At 40.9% G+C, this 20,668-nt stretch overlaps 2 protein-coding genes across 6 annotated transcripts in view; both read left to right on the forward strand.

Annotated features, from left to right (window-relative positions):
• Nucleotides 1-1,607: 1,607 nt before the first annotated feature.
• LOC135259353 (zinc finger CW-type PWWP domain protein 2 homolog) lies at nt 1,608-8,814 on the forward strand. Its single transcript, XM_064343630.1, has 6 exons — nt 1,608-1,706; nt 3,822-4,143; nt 5,309-5,471; nt 5,848-5,968; nt 7,103-7,215; nt 7,999-8,814. The coding sequence occupies exons 2-6, from the start codon at nt 3,839-3,841 to the stop codon at nt 8,143-8,145; spliced, it is 849 nt and encodes a 282-aa protein (XP_064199700.1). The 5' UTR covers nt 1,608-1,706; nt 3,822-3,838; the 3' UTR covers nt 8,146-8,814.
• A 1,231-nt stretch (nt 8,815-10,045) lies between these two features.
• rbms3 (RNA binding motif, single stranded interacting protein) overlaps nt 10,046-20,668 on the forward strand; it is a 296,845-nt gene continuing 286,222 nt past the window's right edge. For 3 of the 5 annotated variants that reach the window (XM_064343645.1, XM_064343656.1, XM_064343667.1), the window contains exons 1-2: nt 10,046-10,174; nt 17,906-18,090. In XM_064343645.1, coding sequence (XP_064199715.1) covers nt 10,174; nt 17,906-18,090 — 186 coding nt within the window. In that variant the 5' untranslated portion in view covers nt 10,046-10,173. Of the gene's footprint in view, nt 10,361-10,962; nt 11,098-17,905; nt 18,091-20,668 lie in introns of those variants that run through there. The other 2 variants (XM_064343679.1, XM_064343689.1) reach the window with 2 other exon arrangements.

The following is a 20,668-nucleotide window of genomic DNA, read 5'->3' on the forward strand; positions in this document are numbered from 1 at the left end:
CCCCCTTTTTCAATGACACCATGTCACCAAGATGGAGAGACAAAAGCAGAATTTCTATTAGCATGTCAGAATGGACTACGGCTGACAAAAATATGTACTATGCCTCTGCTTATGCTCATCAGGGAACTACCAGATGTACATGTGGCGTGTGTGTGTGTGTGCATGTGCGTGCGTGTGTGTGCGTGTGATTGTATTATCACAAGATGATAGAAAAGGTGTGTAAATGGCGTTTGCATGTGTTTACGCCCCTCTGCATCCCTGGATAAGATGTTCCATTTATATTTGTTCTATTTTGATCAGTCGCTTCTAATGTTGTACTGAAAATGTGTCAAAACATTTTAACACTTATTTCACAACAGCAAAATATACATTCTAGTTTACTGTAAAAGTAATTGTCAAGGGAAACCAGCTGGCACAGGTCAACACTGGCAAGGAAGGAGTAAGATATCTAGGTGCATTAGCTGATAAAACAGTTCATTCGACCTCAGAATTTTTACATTGTACCGACAACATATGGTATGAAATATATAATACATATGTGCAACGTTTGGTTATTTTAATAAACAGAACATTACCCCTTACCTTTGAGGTTTGACAAACAGAAATATCTCAAGATAAGCACGCAGACTATACTGTTAACCATTACCAAACTTAGTCATTTAAACATTAAGCATTTTTTTTTACATTTACCAAACTAAATCCCAGGTCTATTATATTGCACACACTGATTCCATTATGTATAAATTCAAATTCTTAATATTTCAAACATTCATATTCACATTGGCTTTCTTTAGTTTCTCTCTCCCTTACAAATCCAATCTTATTTTCTAGGCCTGCTGGACCTGTGGAAAACAGGAGTTTCAGTCTTTTGGATAGGTGGAGGAGACTCAACCGGGTGCATGCCTGGAGGGTACACAACAGGAGGGTGCACTTCTGACTGTTCCAGAAAAGTCACTTGAGTCCTACGTAGACTCCTGCGGTTTCTCTTGAGTATCTGTCCTTCTTCAGTTGTAATGGTAAATTACCTTGAGCTTACAGGACAACTACTGTCTTGTTCCATGCAGTGGGCTCCTCAATTCTGACCACATCACATTCTGAGAGAGGTTTCAGGCTCTTGGACGCCCTATTGCGGTTCCTTTTCTGTTCCCACTTGAGCTGTGCACATTTCTGTGTAAGTTCTGTTTTCCTTTATATCTGGCATGAATGGCATGGCAATGTGTTGCACGAGGACCTCTGCAGGAGACACTCCACATTCCAGAGGTGCAGGTAGCTCAATAGATCCAAGCAAGGGTCTGAGCTGCAATCAGTGGCCTTTTTCAAAGTTAGTATGGGCAGGTATGATCTCCTTTTTTAACTAGATATGTTAAATGCTTTTTTCTAAGGATGGAACCAAAATGTTTTCTGAGGAACTTTGTTCAATTTCCACATTTAAATATAAACGACATAATACAACACATGCATTGTAATTGTTACTCTATAGACAGGTACCTCTTAAAGGTAGCATGTGTCACCTGCTGGACTGAATGATACAATATCGTTACAATATGAATACAAAATTTATGATGGAGTTCAACTGTAGCCAAATACAAACTGTTATTTTGGCGCGAATAAATCACATGACACACCAACTCAAGCGAAGGCCCTGCTTACAGTTGGTTCGCCGCACAAAATTATGTAAGGACTGTGGTTCGCCACTTTCCACATCAGTAAGTACGAAGCTAACGTGAATTTAAAGAAATCGTTAATTTTTGTACTTACAACAAGTATGTGCTTATAGATCTGTTATTCGGTATACAACAAAGCACAATTTACCTGAGTAGCATTTTCCAGGTACATGACCATGTAACGTTACGGTGCCTAAAATTCAATTTAACATTCTCTAATTTCCGACAGGTAGCCTACTGTCTTCAGGCTAGCCACCTACGTAGCTAACTCACTGTAGCTATTTATTCTGAAATATGAAATAGCCTACAGACTTAGCTAGCTAGCTAAAGTTTGAGTTCCAAAATGTTTCTAACACATTTTTCAAATATTAGTGAACTAGCAAAACAGTTTTTCTAGTTTGCTTAACAACAGTTATTAGCTAGGTTTTTCGGATAGCTATCGATAGGTATTTCTGATTCCGTGTCTCAGTTTTATCGATATCACATGTAGCTAGCAAAATTTATTTTGAAAACTAACATTTGTTACACCGAAAAAGTTTACTGGATATTCCACGCCCTGTATATATTTCTAAATACTAACATTTCCGAAGAATTGATAATTATGTGAATTAAAGACCTGGACGTCTTTACACATAGTTGCATGCGAGGTTTCCTGTGGTTCAAATTATGGTAGCCTAAACATAGTGCATGTAGCTGTACCGAACGTTTTCCACAGTTGGTAGGATTACTTTAATTACTATTGTAGGCCTACTACTGTAGTTAACAGTTTTCGATTATTTATTTATTTATTGATTGATTGATTGATTGATTGATTGATTGATTGATTGATTGCCTCGTAAGAGGTCCTCTATAGGAGGTCTGCATTTGCTGAATTGGCCTGTATGTACATTGAGGTCGAAAATTATTGAGACCTTTGATGTAGATATGAAGATGAGGAAAAACAGCTTTATTAGATAGACATAGATAATGTGAGCTATATTTAATGCTCAGTCTTATGGAAAACTTTATAGACTACTATATCGAAGTACAATTATTCTCAAAAACTTGTTTTTATAACGCAATACTAGTTTTATTATTTTTATGAAGTAATTCCTCAGAAACATAGGTGTCAAAATGATTTGTATCCCCAAAGATTCTTCAAAATAAAATGATATTCTACTTATTTAAATCCATCTGAGTTTTAAAGAACTGTTACTTTAGTGCTAATAGCTCCCCCTTGTGGAGAATCTTCAGCCTGCTAAATATGTGCGAGAATCTGTAGATCACGGTTCAAGAATTGAAATTTTATCTCGGGGCCAACAAGTATGGAAAACCAAATGTGACTAAATTAAACAAATAAATTGACAATTAAATAAATAAAATTATGAATGAATTATATAAAATGTATAAGGTCATTCATTCATCATTAATAATAAACATTTCCTAAATGCGTATATATTCTGAAATGAGTTACTTGCTTATGTGCTTTCATCTGTTTGATAATTTAGGCCGTGATTTGACTAGTCGATTATTGGCCAAAAGCCCTGTGACCTCACGTATTGAAAATTGCTAATGAATTCTGATTTGTCAGGCTATGAAACTGCTTAGGCTACTTAGTCATTTAGGTTTACTTGTGTTTTCCTTATTGAAGAATTGCATTTTGAAAGGATTTTGAGTCAATAGTTGCATTCCTATAGGGTATATTTATGTTCTTACAGGCTCAGCTGTTGTAAGACTTAATTATAGTTTGGATAGCGACCGATTGTTTGGATTAATTACAAATGAAAAGGACAGGAGACATCCATCTCCACTTTTTCATTTGTTTGTACTGCACTCACTGAAGCAGAGGGCGTGGTATTAACAGAAAATTCCACTACACGCTTTCATATGTAATCTTAACACTGATACTGAATGAATGTACTTTGGCTTAATACTGGAGAGATGGTGGGGTAATGCACACTTTCTAGTGTGATCACTTGGATCTCTGAATACGGGCAGAGAGTGCACTGCAGGGGATCTTTGGCTTTGCTGTAGTCCCAGGAATTGAGCATGAAATGGTATTTAATATGTCAGAAAGCAGTTGGAGTGCATTGGAGTGAAACGTTTTCTATTTCAGATGATACTGTAGATTGTGTTTTCAGTGTGTCTTGCTAACAGGCCTGTGATCCTCCGGTTCAGACCCTCACGTGGAAAGAATGGATCTGGAAAACGTAACTGCTGCAGAGGACCAGACGTCTTACTATTTGGATAAGACCTGGGTGCAGTGTGAGTCTCCGGCCTGTTTGAAGTGGAGGCTGATCCCGAGAGGAGACTGTGAGGGGTTCGACCCGGACCGGCCCTGGTACTGCCACATGAACCAGGATCCATCCTACGGCCAGTGCTCGGTGCCCCAGGGTCCTCTTCCGAAACCCTCCCAGCTTCAGCAGTTTGGACTGAAGTTCATTTACTCTAAGCTTCCTGTTGGAAGCTTAGTAACGGTGAAGGCTGGCAGGTGGCCATGGTAAGGGGACGCAGGGAATTAGGCTACAGCATTGCACAGCTATTAAGTCACTGGTATTGTCACATAATTCAAAGGCATTTCATCAAATTGAGAACATGGCAGTTTTGTTAAAATAAATAATTATTACTGAAATGCTACTAAAAAGAAAGATATTTGGACATTTTATTTGACATGTTTATATTCTCAGAACAATGTTCTTAGATATTTCAGTCCTGTAAGTAGGATGTTGTATTCTAAGATTTTATGAGTATAAAGCAACAACCTTCAAGAGTGAATTGTTATGTTTGCTTATTTTTCATCTCTGTCTTAACCCTGAGCTGTGTTCACTCAGCTGTATCATTCAAGATTGATGGGGTTTCATATATTAAATATGCGTCCTTCTAATAAAGGATTGATGGATTCATTAACTAATCAAACTCTGACAACAGAATAATTGAATGCATCAATCAAGGAGCTTGATTTCTGACTTAAATTGTGCTTGAAAAATATGTATTGCATTTGCACATAGTTTGCTTACTCTAAGTGTGTCTTTTTAGTGTATCGTTGCTGGTTTTTTTAAAACTCTTTTGTAAGTTTCTGATTGAGCACTGTACAGGCTGTTCTGACAGTCCTGTACACAGAAAAACAAAGGACATCTGTCTATCTTTGCTGTCCACCAGACATAGTATGTAATCACACTTTTATGTTTGCTATTCATTGTAAGACAGCATGTCTTCACATAGTTCACTGTGCTAGTGACTGTACATAGAATGTTCTGACAGTGGACTATCTTTGCTATTAACCACACAGCAAGTTTTCACAGATATGCCATTTCTAGGCTGTTGCTAAGAGCAACAAGGCACTTTTCATCAGATTCAATGCTGTTTTGATAGATTCTAGTTGGTTTTATAGGTAAACCTGCCCTATATTAAACTGGTTAGGCTTAAAGGACATGGCAGGCACAAAATCATGGCAGCTGAGTCCATTGACTATTTTTCTAGCGTCTATTTGTTTAGAAGGACCCTTATCCAGAATGATGTAAAGACTTTAAACTCTATATGGTCAAGCCTGGCTACTGTATGTTATGTGTACGAGGAACTTGGTCTCAGTTCTGGTGGCTGGTTGTCTTGGAAAGTACCTCTGTGGCTGCTTAGGTGGGTGACTGTCCTGATAACTTGTTGCTCAGGTGGCCAGCAGTCCTGAGCCCAGATCCTGTGTGTGCGGAGTATGTGCAGGAGGACAGCGATGGGGACGTGGTGAAGTACCACGTGGAGTTCCTCGGGAGTCCCCACTCACGCCTCTGGGCATCTGCAGGGAGAGTCCAGCACTACCAGGCTGCAGATGCAGAGGTGAATGATGTGTGTGTGTGTGCGTGTGTTTGTGTGTGTGAGTGCTTGTGTATGTGTGTGTGTGCATGCTTGTGTGCCTGTGAGTGCTCGTGCTCTTCTGTGTGTGTGAGTACTCGTGCCCGTGTGCGTGAGTGCGTGATTGCACTGCTCTCCCTTTAAAAACCTGTGTGGAGAAAAGCCATATAAGTCATAGAACATTTTGGAAGGTCCCTCTAGTTCTCTGGATATGAACAAGAGATGAAAATTTGTCTGGCAAATGTAACCACCCATTCTGTTGCTGACATAAGAAGGATTTTCTGCAAGTTGAAAAAAAATATTTTTCAGGTATTGAGGTGGAAAACAGGTGAAAATTGATTGTGGGTCTTTTGTCCTCCAGCCTAAACATGTGACAGTCTCTCTAAAGAAGTCATACGGAGTGGCATTAGAGGAGGCGGCTAAGATGGAGAATGTCACATGTGAGGAGAGGCTGCAGCTGTGCCTGTATAAGCCACATGAATGTGAGTCTGTCACATGCTCTTCCTCCACAGCCCACTGTAGCTGCAGTCTATTCAAATAGTCATAGCATATTTGTTTGAATTTGATTAGCCCCTTTGTCCAAGTAGTAATATTTAAACAACCAGGCAGATGTAATGTTTTTATTAAATTCAGATTTGAGAGTCTAATTAATCTTTGAGTGGCCTTAAAACATTTTATGTTTTGCTGTGTCTGGAATATGGAAATGATTAGAGATTAATTGCAATAGCTCGGCTTTACCCAGAAGGCTGGAATAATAAAGGAAAGCACAAGAGGTATATTACATTACTATATGTTCACATGTTGCACATGTGTGGGAGTAAATGGATTAACCATTATATATCCAAGCCAAGAAATCATTTGAAAGAGGCAACTATGAACCTGTTCCTAAGATACTTTTAAAAATCTTCTTTTTTGCTTTCTATGTGTATGTGCATATGTGTGCATGAGTATGAATATATGTACATGTGAATGAATACATACAGTTGGGTGACAAATTAAAGGAAAAACCTGTATAAATGAGTGGAGGAACATAACAAATGCAGGTGATTCCATACAGGTGTACTGCATTATAATGAATCAATTAAAGTTCTATCATGCTCTGTGGCATGTATGAGACTGCAGAGCTGGCCCAGTTGACCTGGATTTTGGATCAAGAAGGCAAGAGGAAAAGATCTAACTGACTTTGAAACAGGGTTCATGGGGCACGGGTGGCTGGAGTTTCAGTCACAAAGACTGCTCAACTGGCTGGTGTTTCAATGGGAACAGTGACTAAAGTGACATCTGAATTTAGATCTATGGGAAAGACCTCAACCAAATTTAACACCTATGGGAGATTTTGGATCGACATGTTAAACAGCGCTCTCCACCACCATCATCAAAACACCAAATGAGGGAATATGTTTTGGAAGAATGGTGTTCCATCCTTTCAGTAGAGTTCCAGAGACTTGTAGAATTTATGCCAAGGTGCACTGTAGCTGTTCTGGTGCCTCATGCTGGCTCAACACCTTACTAAGACACTTTGGTTTTTCCTTTAATTTGCCACCTGTCTGTGTAGACATATATATTGTTTATTGTGTGATGTGCGTGAGCATTAATGTTCTTTTTTGTCAGTGTAGTGCTCGATCAGGCTGAAAGTTTAATGCATGATATTGAGAAGAAGATTGAGCAGTGTACCTCAGTATGCACTTCCACCCAGAGCATCCGCAAGGGCAGGAGGAGGTCTCACACGGTATTTCATTCATCAGTTTGTTGACTGATTATTTTTTTTATTATTATTATTCATTTATTCCATTATATTATAAAATATTCCAGAAAAATATCAGTCTTTTGACATTCTTGTATATGGGTGGAGATACTGTGAACCGTTTTAGAAAATGCTTCCAGAAAAGTTTAGGAAGTCAACTTTTTGGTTCCATTCACAAAGAATGACGGTGATAATCACATTAACTGAAATGATAAATGATGTGTTCTATGTTGTTTTGCTTCTAATTTTTACACATCTTTAAGCTTAATTAAGGGTGAGTTTTTATTCTTTTTATGAGGCTTTAATTTTTGCCCAAGAACGGGAGTGATGAAGACAGGTGGCACAATGCAGTTTATCAGCTTGTTGTATGATACCTTCTGGTAGTTTGTATGATGTGCTGATGTTTATGAAAATGAAAAGCAGGGTAAAACCCTCTCATAGACCTACACACCAATCAAACTGACAACTGCATGTGTTAAAACACTTTTAGGCTACCAGAGCGAAACCACGTTTAGGGGCTAACTGCAGTTTATGTACACACACCCTTCATAAATCATACATGATTAGCAGATGCTGTTACACAGGACAACTTAGACAGCTTACAGTTTTTCCATACAAAGAAAAAAATAAAGCATGTATTCACTGTGTGGTTTTTACCCACAATGTTTGTAGAACCTGCAGACTTTAATAAGGGGTATTGAAGGTTTTAAGCAGAGATTACATGTACGTGCCGGTGCATATACATTATTTCTGTGTATTAATCTTTAGGCGGGAGACCGTGAGTGGATTGAGGAGGACAATGTGGTAGAAGTAGGAAATATGCTCATCATCAACGGCATCGTGTTTAGAAGTGGGAGGAGCTCTGAGGAGATAATGAAGGACGCGACAGGCCCTGTCGTGGAGCAAAGCAAATGAAGGACAGAGTGGTGAATGGCTAAAAAGTTGTACAGAAGTGTAGCCTTTTAAACGTACATGTACCCAAGATTTAGGTTTTGGAAGCACAGGAATGCATGCCCTTTCTTCATTCTGTCCACCACTTGGAGTGGGTGTTGCTTGCAGAACATGTTAACTCAGCAGTTATATCAGCTACACAGTTATTTTATTTGTTGGAAATCAGGCTGTAAAAAGCCTGCCTGTCAAAATAGCAGTATGAGGAACAAACTCAGTTCAGTTTGAAATCCAAACCTGATAACTGGAGCTAGTTATTCACACCTGACACAAGCAATGCTGTTTTGGGCTGTTGGCTTTAGTAGACAGATACATACCACAAGGCAATGTACGCATTAGGCTAAAAGCTGTGTTATGGAAACAAACAAGGAAACTGCTGTGACAGACTTAACACTGTGTCTGGAAGTTCAGTTGTCATGGCTACTTGTCAGAAATAATTGGCTTATGTTTACAGTTCAATCGGTTTTGTGATACCATACAATTGTAAGTTACATTTGCATGGTTGTACTGTTAAATATTTATGTGTAAACTCCCCCCGTGTTCTCCAACAGTTGTAACAATTAAAATGCTTTTACACGACCACTTCAATTCTCATTCTCTGTAATAATAGTAATAATAATAACGCTTCTATCCTGAGTGACTTACAATGCAGCAGAAGCTTAAGTACCTTTACCTGCAGGGTTCCCAAGTGTCCTGCAATACCTGCAATGTTTTGTTGTAGTTTTCTAGTCTTGGAAAATGAGAAAATTGCTAATTGACAAAATGTGCTGGAAAACAGTTGTCACGTAAAATATTTGAATGTGATGTTAAAAGCTAACAACTTTAAAGGTTAAAGTCTACAGCCTCACCTCCCCCCAGCCTGTCCACGGCCCGCGATCAATGTCTTGAAAAGAGTGGGAACCCCTGACTAGGCAGTTTATCTGGGTAGAGTATACAAACATTGCGCACTTTTGCTGCTTCCTTAATTTTAATGGTCTTGTCACAGCCACAGATTTACAACATCACACTACCTCATGTTCTCTGTGAGCTCATGGAATTCAGGAGGCCTACGTTGGTTCAAATTGACTTTGCAGTTTGGGTTGACTGGCTTTGAATAGCTAGCCAAAGAGCAAGCGGATATCAGGATTGTTTCCAAAAAGGTTTGCGGTGTCACTTACTGGCTTAATGACTTCAAAAACGAGTCCCCAAAAGTGGTTTTGATGGGATGTCCATTCTTTGTAAAAGAGGCAGAATTGACAAAGCTTTTAAATGTGATTGCACCTTTTAATGACAAAAACAAAAAACAATTCCTAGAGGCTATAATCTATGGATTAAAAAAAAAACTTTAATTAATTTTAAATTGTTTGTTTTTACATTTATTTCTTGATCCCTTCATAAATGGCTTAACCATGTGATTTTCTGTATGTATGTACGAATTTATTAGTTGCCTTTCGCTAGAAGATGCCAGTGCAAACTAAACTGAAGTGAATGTGTCAGCTGATCCTACGAGACTTCAGAAATGGCAGGGGAAATCACTTGTATACGCTTTGTAGAAATAAATTGTAATTGTATTTTTATTGCGAAAATGACCTATTTTATTGTATGTATAAATACCACGCGGAATTAACCATCCTATAACTTGAAAATATGGAGTAAAACGACATTACATTAAACAATTCTTAAAACGTTATACGGGTGTATAAGTATGTGCAATATATTTTAAATGGCACAAGGCATGTATTACACACAGCTAAGCTTTTTCCTTTACAAGCACTGATGTGATTACCTCGTGTCACCTTTCAAGCAACAGTAGCCCCTCCCCCGGCTCCACCTGAATTGATATTTGGGCTGTGAGCTTTTGCTTTCATAGCGCTAGAGAGGAGGATGGGTGGGCGCCCAAAGCCACGCCTTCCTGTGACGTAGCCAGAATTTGTGTGGAGCGCCTTGTGGTTTCGTCAGCCGCGGCACCACTAGCAAGCCCTAGTGGACCGAGTTTTGAAGGATAACTATATTGCAAGTAAGCTACGTTAGTCTTTCCCTGGTTTTTGTTGTATTTTTTAGTTCAGAACCATTTTTGGGTATTGCATCGTGGCTATGCACTTCAAACCGATGGATGATTAGCTAGTATGTAACTACCACCACACTGTCCTCTTCATTGACTATGTAACAGACTGTAACGTAAACTGGAACGCTGAAGTGCAAGGTACACCTTTACCGTTATTTCCTATACTTGTTTCAATACGGCGGAAAGCTACGCGGCAGATTTTTCGTACGTTTTTGTATAGTCATTTAGCTAAATTATCATTTGTATTATCTTTGAGATTATGAAGAATACCCTAAGCATAGTTACAGTTACACATACAATCATGTTTTCCATTGCAATTTCAGTTAATTATTTAATAAACGCCTCTGGCCGCAGCAGAAACAGCTGCTGTTATGAATAATTTGTCTCGATGGCCAGCTAGATATCGATACTGGAGCTATCCGCCAGTGTTACTAAAGTGTCGGGTTAATTTTACTGGAAGAACCCTCTTTTAGAACTGAGCCTGCTAACTAGCTAATGTAGCCATTGCTTTATTTTAGAACGTCGGTAAGGGAACTATTGTTACATTCCAATTTGATCTGCAAAGGATTTGTAGCTATCGTAGGCAGTTGGCGAGCAGTTATTCGCGGCATAGTTGCATTTTGTAACAATTGTGAACGAATGAAATTTATATAAAATGTTGCATAACTTTGTGTGTGTGGGTGTATGGCTTTTTTGGGGCGGGGGTGAGGGTGACTAGGGATACCAGCTGAAGTATTAATTTCACGTGGTTCCCATTAATTGGTTCCAGTGTGCCATTGTATCAATCAGCCATTATCTACTGAGACGCAATGTATACCTTCCAAAACTTCGGAATGGCCGCATTTAATTATTTTTTATCCGGGGCAGGAATGATGGTGCGTTGTACTTGTTTATTGCATTAGGAAAGGAGATTACTACTTGTACCTGTCTCCAAAATATTGGTGATATTTTTAACAGTTCGTATGTGGAAACGGTATATGCCTGGCTCTGCACGGCCATACAATTCCTCAACGTGGTGTGGGAGTAAACACTGCAGCTTTAGCCGGGTTAAAGGCCAGCATTCTTTACAGAACACTTTGCATTAGCACAGTAGCTTGCATGTATTTGTCCACAGGTGTTTAACGATGACTTTCAGTTGTCACAGTTTAAGTAATTTGAACGCGTTGCCAATTGGGCTTAAAGGAAGAGTTCATAGGGTTATTTTCGTGTTTGGTAAATTAAACGGGCTCTTACTTTTTGTGTGCTTATTTTGGATTAAATGCATAATAACCACATTAAATTTCCGCCAAAACTATAGCAAGTCCTCTTGATTTTACAATAATGCTGTATCGGATCAAGAACTCCCAAAAAAAAAAAAAAAACGCTGGCTAAGGTAATGGTTTTCAAGCCCTTTTTGGGACAGTTGCTATTCAGGATGCTGTTGAAATACCTAGTTGTCTGCCTTAACCATGATATTTCTGATTATGTGGGTTTTGTGAAGCAAATAATATGAAATTGAGTGCTGCTTGGAACATTCTATAACAAGCCTTGTTTTTATTTGTAGTATTTTTCTTCTCTTCAAATTACCTGTTGCTCATACACTCACTATTGCAGTCAAAGTTTGTACTTTTACCTTGGTCTTTCAACAACTAACCCATTTTCTTTATACTAAGCCTGTGTTAACATTACAATCAATTGTTCCCTTGTATCTAATGGATCAAATATTTGACATCTTTTTGTTAAAATATATAAATAAAATTGCTAGCTATGGTAGTATGCATAATTAGCTTTTTATTGATTGGTGAAGACCAATTAAATTGTGTAGAATGGCTTTGAGGTATTGCTGTTCAGACATCAGTATAGATAAAACTGGTCAGAGTGGTGTTATATTAATTTGCATATGCTTAAAGATGTATTTAAGTCATATCTTCCGGTCACATTTTCTGCTATTTTGACCTGAATATGAGACTAGCACTTTTACCCATCATCACAACTTAGCAATAAAATTAAAGTGTCCCAAACCTGTCAGTCAGAAACACAAGTAACACCTTCAGTCTTACTTCCAGGTATCTTCAGACTATGGGAAAACATCTGTTGTGGAATCTACATTTGGAGAAAGGCCACTAGAGATTTTTTTCGTAGTCTAAGGAGAACCGTCTCTGGCGAAATGCACATTTGATAGGAGATTTCCATGCCTCATTCAGAGGTAGCATAAGGGAGATCTGGAACACATTCATACCTTAGTAGGTTGTCTCCAAGAACTGTGCTTCAATGGTTTATTCAGATAATTTTTGTCCTTGTTAAGGAAAATGAATGAAAACTGTTAATGTTACACACACCCCTCACATTTCATGCCCTGGCTCCCTGCAGATATATGTAGCTGAAGTGGTGTGGGTTTGCTGTTATTGGAAGTATGTCTGTCTACATTTGGAAATAACGTACAGAGAAATGGAGCTGCAGAATTTGCCTAGTTTTGATGAAAGGTACTGTAGATCTCAAGAAAGAAAGCTATGGTCTAAAAATGCCCTTTTCTCTTTCTTGATGTGTCTGCCACTATTTCTCCACATCTCTCAATTTCATGGTTTCCTTGCTGAAATCAGGGTTCTCATTGGTAGGAACTTCTGTGTTGTGACTGCTAGTCTGTTCTGCTTTTAAAAACAGCTTCGCGTACACTGTGCACCATTTTCTGAGTTTTTTCAGTGCTGTCTATAAAAATTGCTTTCGATGAACACTATTTGAGTGTGCCGGTGCTTTCTTCTCTCTGACAGCCGTTCCATGGTGTCTGTGTACATCGTGAGCTGGAAGCTTATCTGACAGCGACTATTTTTGGCTGGCTCTAATGTTCTGCGGCTCATATAAGGATTTTTAGCATATTGTCTTACATAGCAGGACGGTGTTGAGGAGTTCTTATGTCCAATGTAAGATTGCCGCAATATAATGAGGCGAAATCCAGCACGGATGTATACTAAGCCTATTTCAGAAAGTCACAGGAATAATAGAAACACTGGAGTTTTGCATCTTCAAATGAAAAATGCACAATTGAAAGAACTGGTTCTAGCCAGTGAAGCTAGCCTTATGAAAATGAGCCATTTGAGCATTATAAAGTGGAGACAGCATACTGTGTGGCTGTGTTTTACATTACAGATAGTTATTCCGGTCCGTTCAAACACACTGTGCACTCTGCGTAATGTATTATGTATTACAGAGTACTGATGGCTATTAAAAACTTGGATGAGAATAGTAGGAGATTACAGGGCACTGAATCTTCTGGGGTCAAGCATTTTATTTTTGGAAGGATGCAAACCTGCTACAAGTATGGGGGGTGTGCTGTTGGAGGAATTTACGTAATGTAAATGTATGTAATTTTGATCATTGTGAGTGCCTGGAATATGTTTGGTGTACGCCGCAGTGTGCTGGTGCTGGGGCAGCAGGATTCTGTACAATATGATGATACTATTTCAGCTGCTTCTCAGTGGAATGTAAAAAATGGCTCTTACCTACGCTCACCTGGCCAGAGTGGTTTCATTCACAAACTCTGGTCAGGGGATTTACTGGAAGCTCTTCAGAAGGGGCTCTTGTACGTGAGAGGACAGGAATGCCCAAAACACATGTCATATATTGTGTATAATGTGTATTTTCATTTTTCTTTTCCTGGACAGACACTCACAGTCACTGTCATATTAGGAGTGGGATGTACACAGCGCAGGTTAACACTGCCCCATTCAGCCTGCTATTTGTTCAGCAGCTGCTCTTATTCAGAGCAACTCATAATGCGTATATTTGGACAGTTACATCCCTCAATGTCACCACCTCCCTTCTGTCACTATGGGTGCAGCTGCATTCTCCACAGGGAGTTTTGGCTTATTTCACATACCGTGTGAAGAAATAGATTGGCCCATTTGGCACTGTAATTGACTGAAAGGCACTGGAGACAGTCACTGAGACTGTTCATAGGGCTGGATATTGGCCAAAGTGATTCTGGTCGAGCGTGTTGTTCAAGGACACCGGAGCAGTGGCCACAGGCCTGTCCCGTGTGCATGCCAGCCTGCACTCAGTGAGCGTGCTCCGTGTGATGGGCCTGCAGCAGGCCCACATGTTCCTGTAGTGGTCTGAAAGAATATGAAAGACAGCTGTTCACATGTGGGTCAGTATCACCATAGGGTGCTTTTCGTACCCTCAATATAGACCATTCTGATTTCATGTAAAGTAGAGCAGGGCAATATCAAAGTGTCCCTTATTAATAAGTGAGCTTTTACGATCATAAAACCCTGAAGACATGCACCTCCTGATAAACTGAATTCATGTCCTTTCTTTGGATGCAAGCGATTTTACCATGTACCCTTTGCTCTTCACTCACTTTAGGAGAGCAAAAAGCGAACAAATCAATAAAGTAAATAAAATAAAAATTCAAATTTTCTTAATTTTATGTAATTTCTCAAAAAATTGTTTTGTTCGTGTATATTTAATTTTTATAATAAAATCAAAGATTTTGTGTGTGTCCTTCAAAGTCGCTGTAGACCCTGTCATCCGCTCTAGATATTGACCATTATGCTAGCTTTGTCACAGTCACTTGGAGTTCAGTTGCTAACTTTAGCTCAAAATGTAAACCCTGTCTTGTATATATGACAACAGGGTGAGCATCTACCTGACAGGGTGGACATTAAATTTCATAATTATAATCGTATGATATAAAAAAAATTATAATAATGCCCGATTCCAGAGCCTCAAGTACTCAGTAAATGATCTGTGCAAATGCCTATTTAGTATAAAATTTTTTAATTTATTTGTCTTTTATAATGTAAATGTCTTGTCATTGTCTGTTTCATTGAAAATCTGTCCTGAAATAGCTGTCCACCCTGTCGTCTTGGTATTTTTCATCATTATTGAATCATATTGTCTCACATAACATTTTTGTACCATGTTACATTTGGTGGGGACCATCAATATATACTTAAAAAGTTAAACTGAATATCTTTATCATTTTTATTTAGAAAATAAGGAGCATATTGAGCATGTTTTTTTCAGAAAAGCATAGATTTTACACAAAATCTAATATTTGTTTATAATTTGATAGTAATAAATGCATATCATCAGGAAAGGGACACGATATATTTTGAAATGGTAAAACTAGTAAACCAATGAAAATATTTTTAGTCAGATATGTATATGGCCCTCACAGATTGGAGATCCAGTATCTCATGGTTCATTTAGTGAAAACGTGCCTGCAATTATTTCATGGCTGAGCTTGACCAACACATTTTTCCACAAGTCCAATGTCAACTATCTGTGATAAAAATGAAAGGGAATGTAAATTTAGTCCTAAAATCTAGAGATTTTCTCAAGTGCTTGAGGCACCGTGTGGGGATAATGACCCATTTGTAGGGATCGGTTGATGCGTGTTTTACCAGAAAACTATATTTTGCTTTTTTTCAAGGAGCCATCCTAGGCCTTTTCTGACCAACAACACAACGTGTATATAACCAAGGCAATATACAAACACCGAACAGAGTGGGCACTTTTAGTTTAGTGCCAGGCTGAGCAAACACAGCCATTGCACTAGTAAAACAGTTAAGTACACAAATGTGCAGTGAGTGAGAAACACTCACCTGAGGTGGGATTTGAACTTGCATCCCACACCCGCCTAAAGGCCCTAAAGACGGACGTGCTACCAGCCAGCTAATGGTGAAATTGCCCTTGGCTAGGTGTAACGTTGCTAATTTGAACCTGAGGGTTGTCTCCAGTATTGTCATGGTAACCAGCTACAAGGCCTTCACTTTACTGCACTTCACTGTACTTACTAGCGAACTAGCTGAGCTACACCTGCTGCAAATGCTTGACAGTGCTCATCACTGGATATAGCTTAAACCATAGAGCACACGTTGGGGACTGATGGTTAGTTCATAGGAAGTGTTTTTTGGCTGTTTCCTCGGTTGTGGGCCCAGTGCCAGAATTGTGCCATACGTCTCTCTTCGAAGTAGAAAATGAGAACTGCCGAGCCCACTCTTGTGCTTTCCAGCACACATTGTGATGATCATTCCCCAGCCAAATGACTGTGCCATTGCAGTACATCTGCACCCCTTGGAGGGAGACATTCCAGCAGCGGTTTGTACAGGTCTCCGCAGCCTCTCTGTGTCGGTACAGAGTCATGCTATTACCTCACAGCAGGAAGGACTCAAGTTTGAATCCCAGCTGAGGGCCTTTCTGTGTGCAGTTTGCATGTTCTCCCTGTGTTTGTCTGCCACAGTCCAAACACATGAACATTCGGTTAATTAGCTTTGGTGTATGAATGTGTCAGGGAATAGTGTGTGGGCCCTGTGATGGATTGGCAAACTGTCCAGGGTGTATTCCTGCCCTTCACCCAATGTGTACTGGTATAGGCTGCAGCCCCCCCAATCCCTGACCAGGAGCAAGTGGTATAGAAAATGGAGGGATGGGTAGTAGTGCATTGCAGATAGGGTTTTATCTAGAATGTGACGGGTTCAAATCCTGGCCAAGGCACTTGTTATTTCAGCAATGTGTAGTACTCTGCAAACATAAATTGTGTAGATTTAAATTGTACCATCCGTAAATGACGTTTGATGTCATTTATTTCAGTGTCCATCTCTGTACCAGATTCCCAATTGAGAATGCGGGCCTTGTGTTTTAAAGTACCTCATGCCTTTTGACGAGTGGATTTGAATGATGGTTATGGGTCATTTCCTTATTGCAACAATTTTAGACAAGATAGTACAGCATGTGGTATCCTGGGCAGGGTGGGGGGGGTGTTATTTTCCTATGGACTATGTCAGGGTTATAGCAGCATGCAGAGGAATCTGCTTGTGCTGGCAAAGGGGCTGAGTGTGAGTTTTTTTTTGTTAATATCTATGTATTCCTGTTTTCTTTTTTGTAATGAAATGACATTTTTGAATTTCAGAAAGAGGAAGGAAAAGAAAATTATGAAAGCAAAACCAAAACAACACTTGCAGCCAAATATAACATGCTTTTCAGAGCAACTGACCCTGTTCTTCATTAATATCAAGCATTGCATTCTTGTTTTTGATAATACAAAATGATCATTCTGGAATGTTCAAGTTCCCATAGGGGAGGAAAAAAGAGAACTGGAGAGAATGCCCTAGAGAGTTTAAAGTGAGTTCAAACAGTCAAGAGGGTATTCACATGACACAGTGCTCTTTTGATTGGCTGGTGTCGTTTGTTCAGGATTCCAGAGTGGGGTAGAGGTACTTCCATTGTGTTTTGGCATCAGAAGCTTTGAGCGTGGTGATTTTGTGCACCTTATCAGATGGACCTTGTTGACCTTGTTTATACTGGAAAAAATTTTTAATCTGATGACTTGTAGTCAGAGCAATAAAAATAATTTTGATTCAAAGCATATTAATCAGCTACACTGTGCGAAGACCATGTTGAGGAAATGTTAACTACTGAATATGTTTTGTTTGATTCTTTTTTTCTAAGGAATCATTAGCAGAAATGTAAAAGGTTATGATGTATAGAGCAATGCAGCATCGAAATATATCTGTAGGAAGATGTGTATGCGTGTGTGCATTTGTGAGCATAAATGGCCTTGCATTGCTTTAGCATTCTGGTCTGAGTCTCCTGTGCTCATGCACATAGAATGTGAGCGGGGCTCAGTCGTGGGGCTCCCTCGCGGTGCTCACTCGCGGTGCTGTCTGTTCCCCGGTCTGGCCGTCGCACCGTCGTCGGCAGTGCAGGGGAAGATGGAGCTGGAGCCGCCAGGAGCCGCAGAGCCATCGCCGACGGCGACGGCGGAGCCCCTCCCCCGCCCCGCGCAGGCCGAGCCGCCGGACGGGTCGCCCGGACACAGCGGGACCGCAAGCGACGGCCACGCCAAGGACGCCGCCGCCCCGGCTGCCTACAAAGACGACAAAAAGGTGAGCGGTATTTTTTTCACCGTCTTCTAGAAAAAAGCGTGCGTATGTGAGAGGGAGGCGGGGATCGATGGCGAGACTGTGGTGAGTGCGCTGCGGGAGAGGAGGTTGGGCACGTGCCTTTGGTTTAGGGTGGCTCTTTGTTTCTGCTCCTCCACTTCCTCCTGTGTTTCACTATTCTGCCTCCTTTCACTATTGCTCGCCCTCTCTTTCCAGTATCATGGGAGAGGTGCAGCCAGTTGGGTCTGTTGTAGCAGCCCCAGTTACAGCTGGGATCAGTCTGTCCTGCAGTCACAGATGCATGCAACATGCTGTGAGCACCCTGCAGTCGGACATGTGACCTGCAGTCAGAGCTCAGAGTCCAGGGCAGTCATTCTGGGGTCAGAGCTCCATGCTGCGGTCATTCTGGGGTCAGATCTCCATGCTGCAGTCATTCTGGGGTCAGATCTCCATGCTGCAGTCATTCTGGGGTCAGATCTCCATGCTGCAGTCATTCTGGGGTCAGAGCTCCATGCTGCAGACATTCTCAGGTCAGATCTCCATGCTGCAGACATTCTCAGGTCAGATCTCCATGCTGCAGACATTCTCAGGTCAGATCTCCATGCTGCAGACATTCTCGGGTCAGAGCTCCATGCTGAAGACATTCTCAGGTCAGATCTCCATGCTGCAGACATTCTCAGGTCAGATCTCCATGCTGCAGACATTCTCAGGTCAGATCTCCATGCTGCAGACATTCTGGGGTCAGATCTCCATGCTGCGGTCATTCTCGGGTCAGAGCTCCATGCTGCAGACATTCTCAGGTCAGATCTCCATGCTGCAGACATTCTCAGGTCAGATCTCCATGCTGCAGACATTCTGGGGTCAGATCTCCATGCTGCAGACATTCTCAGGTCAGATCTCCATGCTGCAGACATTCTCAGGTCAGATCTCCATGCTGCAGACATTCTGGGGTCAGATCTCCATGCTGCAGTCATTCTTGCGGTGAAGCCACACTATACGCGGCCCCGCCGCGCGGCGGCGCCGCCTCCATTCATTTTGAATGAGGGGAGGCGGCCAGACCCCGCAAGGCATGTTGGGATGGCCGGCGGTGTGGCGAGAGGCGGCGAGCCGCGGGGAGATGGCAAAAATTCAACTTTGACCCCCTCGCCGCGTCGCGGTAACCAATCTGATTTGATCTAATGATCCGTCAAGTAAATTGTCCCTATTTTTTTTTCTAATTTTAGTTCCACATGCTATTGTTCCACAATGGAGGACCTAACTCGTAATTTCCGTATCAGGCTTCCCAACTTAATAAAATCTCCTACAGAGACATTGATAAGAGGAAGTAGCGTGGAGAAAAGTCTCTGAAATTATCGGTGGCTCTGCAATTTAGTTATCGCCGTTAGCTACTATCACTGTCCAGTCTGAATAAAATTAATTTTTGCAGTAACCTAGCTCTGAAAAATGTTAATAAGCTGTCTAGCTAGGCTGTCTAATGTCTAGCCATAGTGAGTAACAACAAACAGTAACAAACAAAAAAAAAATCTTCATAATGTATGAGTTGCTAGTTGTTCGTTTCTACCAGCCACCTAGCTAGCTAACCAGATATAACTTTGAAGGCATTATCTGGCTAATTAGCCAGACAATGTTTTTGTTGTTGGTTGTTACTCACTAGCCAGACATTAAACAGCCTAGCTAGGCAGCTGACTAACATCTTTCAGATCTAGGTTACTGCAAAAATGATTTTTATTCAGACAGGACAATGAATATGAAACACAATATTAAACCCGGTCAACATTTAACGAACACAACTGTCTGTCAAATATAGGTGACACGCCCACAAACAGCCGACTGTGGGGACGCGACGCGGCCACAGGCGGCCGTCACCGCATATAGTGTGGCTTTAGCCTTGGGTCAGATCTCCATGCTGCAGACATTCTCGGGTCAGAGCTCCATGCTGCAGTCATTCCCGGGTCAGAGCTCCATGCTGCAGTTATTCTCAGGTCAGATCTCCATGCTGCAGTCATTCTCGGGTCACAGCTCCATTCTGTGTGCAGGACACACGCCTGCATGCAGCCTACAGCTGGGGCAGCGTGCTGATTGCCTCTGGTGTGATGTAGGCAGGCTGCGGGAACCTCTGGATGCCTCTTGGGCTTCGGGTCTCCAGGGCTTCTTGGCTGCTGGGAGTCGAGTGTGAGCTCTTTAAATCTGAGCTCAGCTGCCATTTAGCAGAGCTTTCCCTTCAGTGAACAAGGAAGAGGTTTATTCCGATTACTTGAGTTCAGCTTGTTACAATGAAAAATGAGCATGCCACTTTTCCATTTATTGTGGATAATCTTCAGAGTGAAGGTGACCATTGGGTATGCCGCTTTCTGAATCTTGAATATGAGCTTATAAAAGCCATGAAAGGGGAGCATTTTTATTTCATTCCCTTCTGTGTTATTACATTGTTTTAGATCTGGTAGCCTAGGCAGCGCTAATAGGCGGAAATGTGGAGAGCAGCTTCAGGGTCTAGTGTTTCACATACACAGCTGAGCTCACTCCTCTGAGCGACGTTGGGGGATGGAGCCAAATCAGACAGATAAACATTGCCGTCTCTGGC

Source organism: Anguilla rostrata, chromosome 1 (assembly GCF_018555375.3).
Source record: "Anguilla rostrata isolate EN2019 chromosome 1, ASM1855537v3, whole genome shotgun sequence".
In the NCBI taxonomy this organism is placed as follows: Eukaryota; Metazoa; Chordata; class Actinopteri; order Anguilliformes; family Anguillidae; genus Anguilla; species Anguilla rostrata.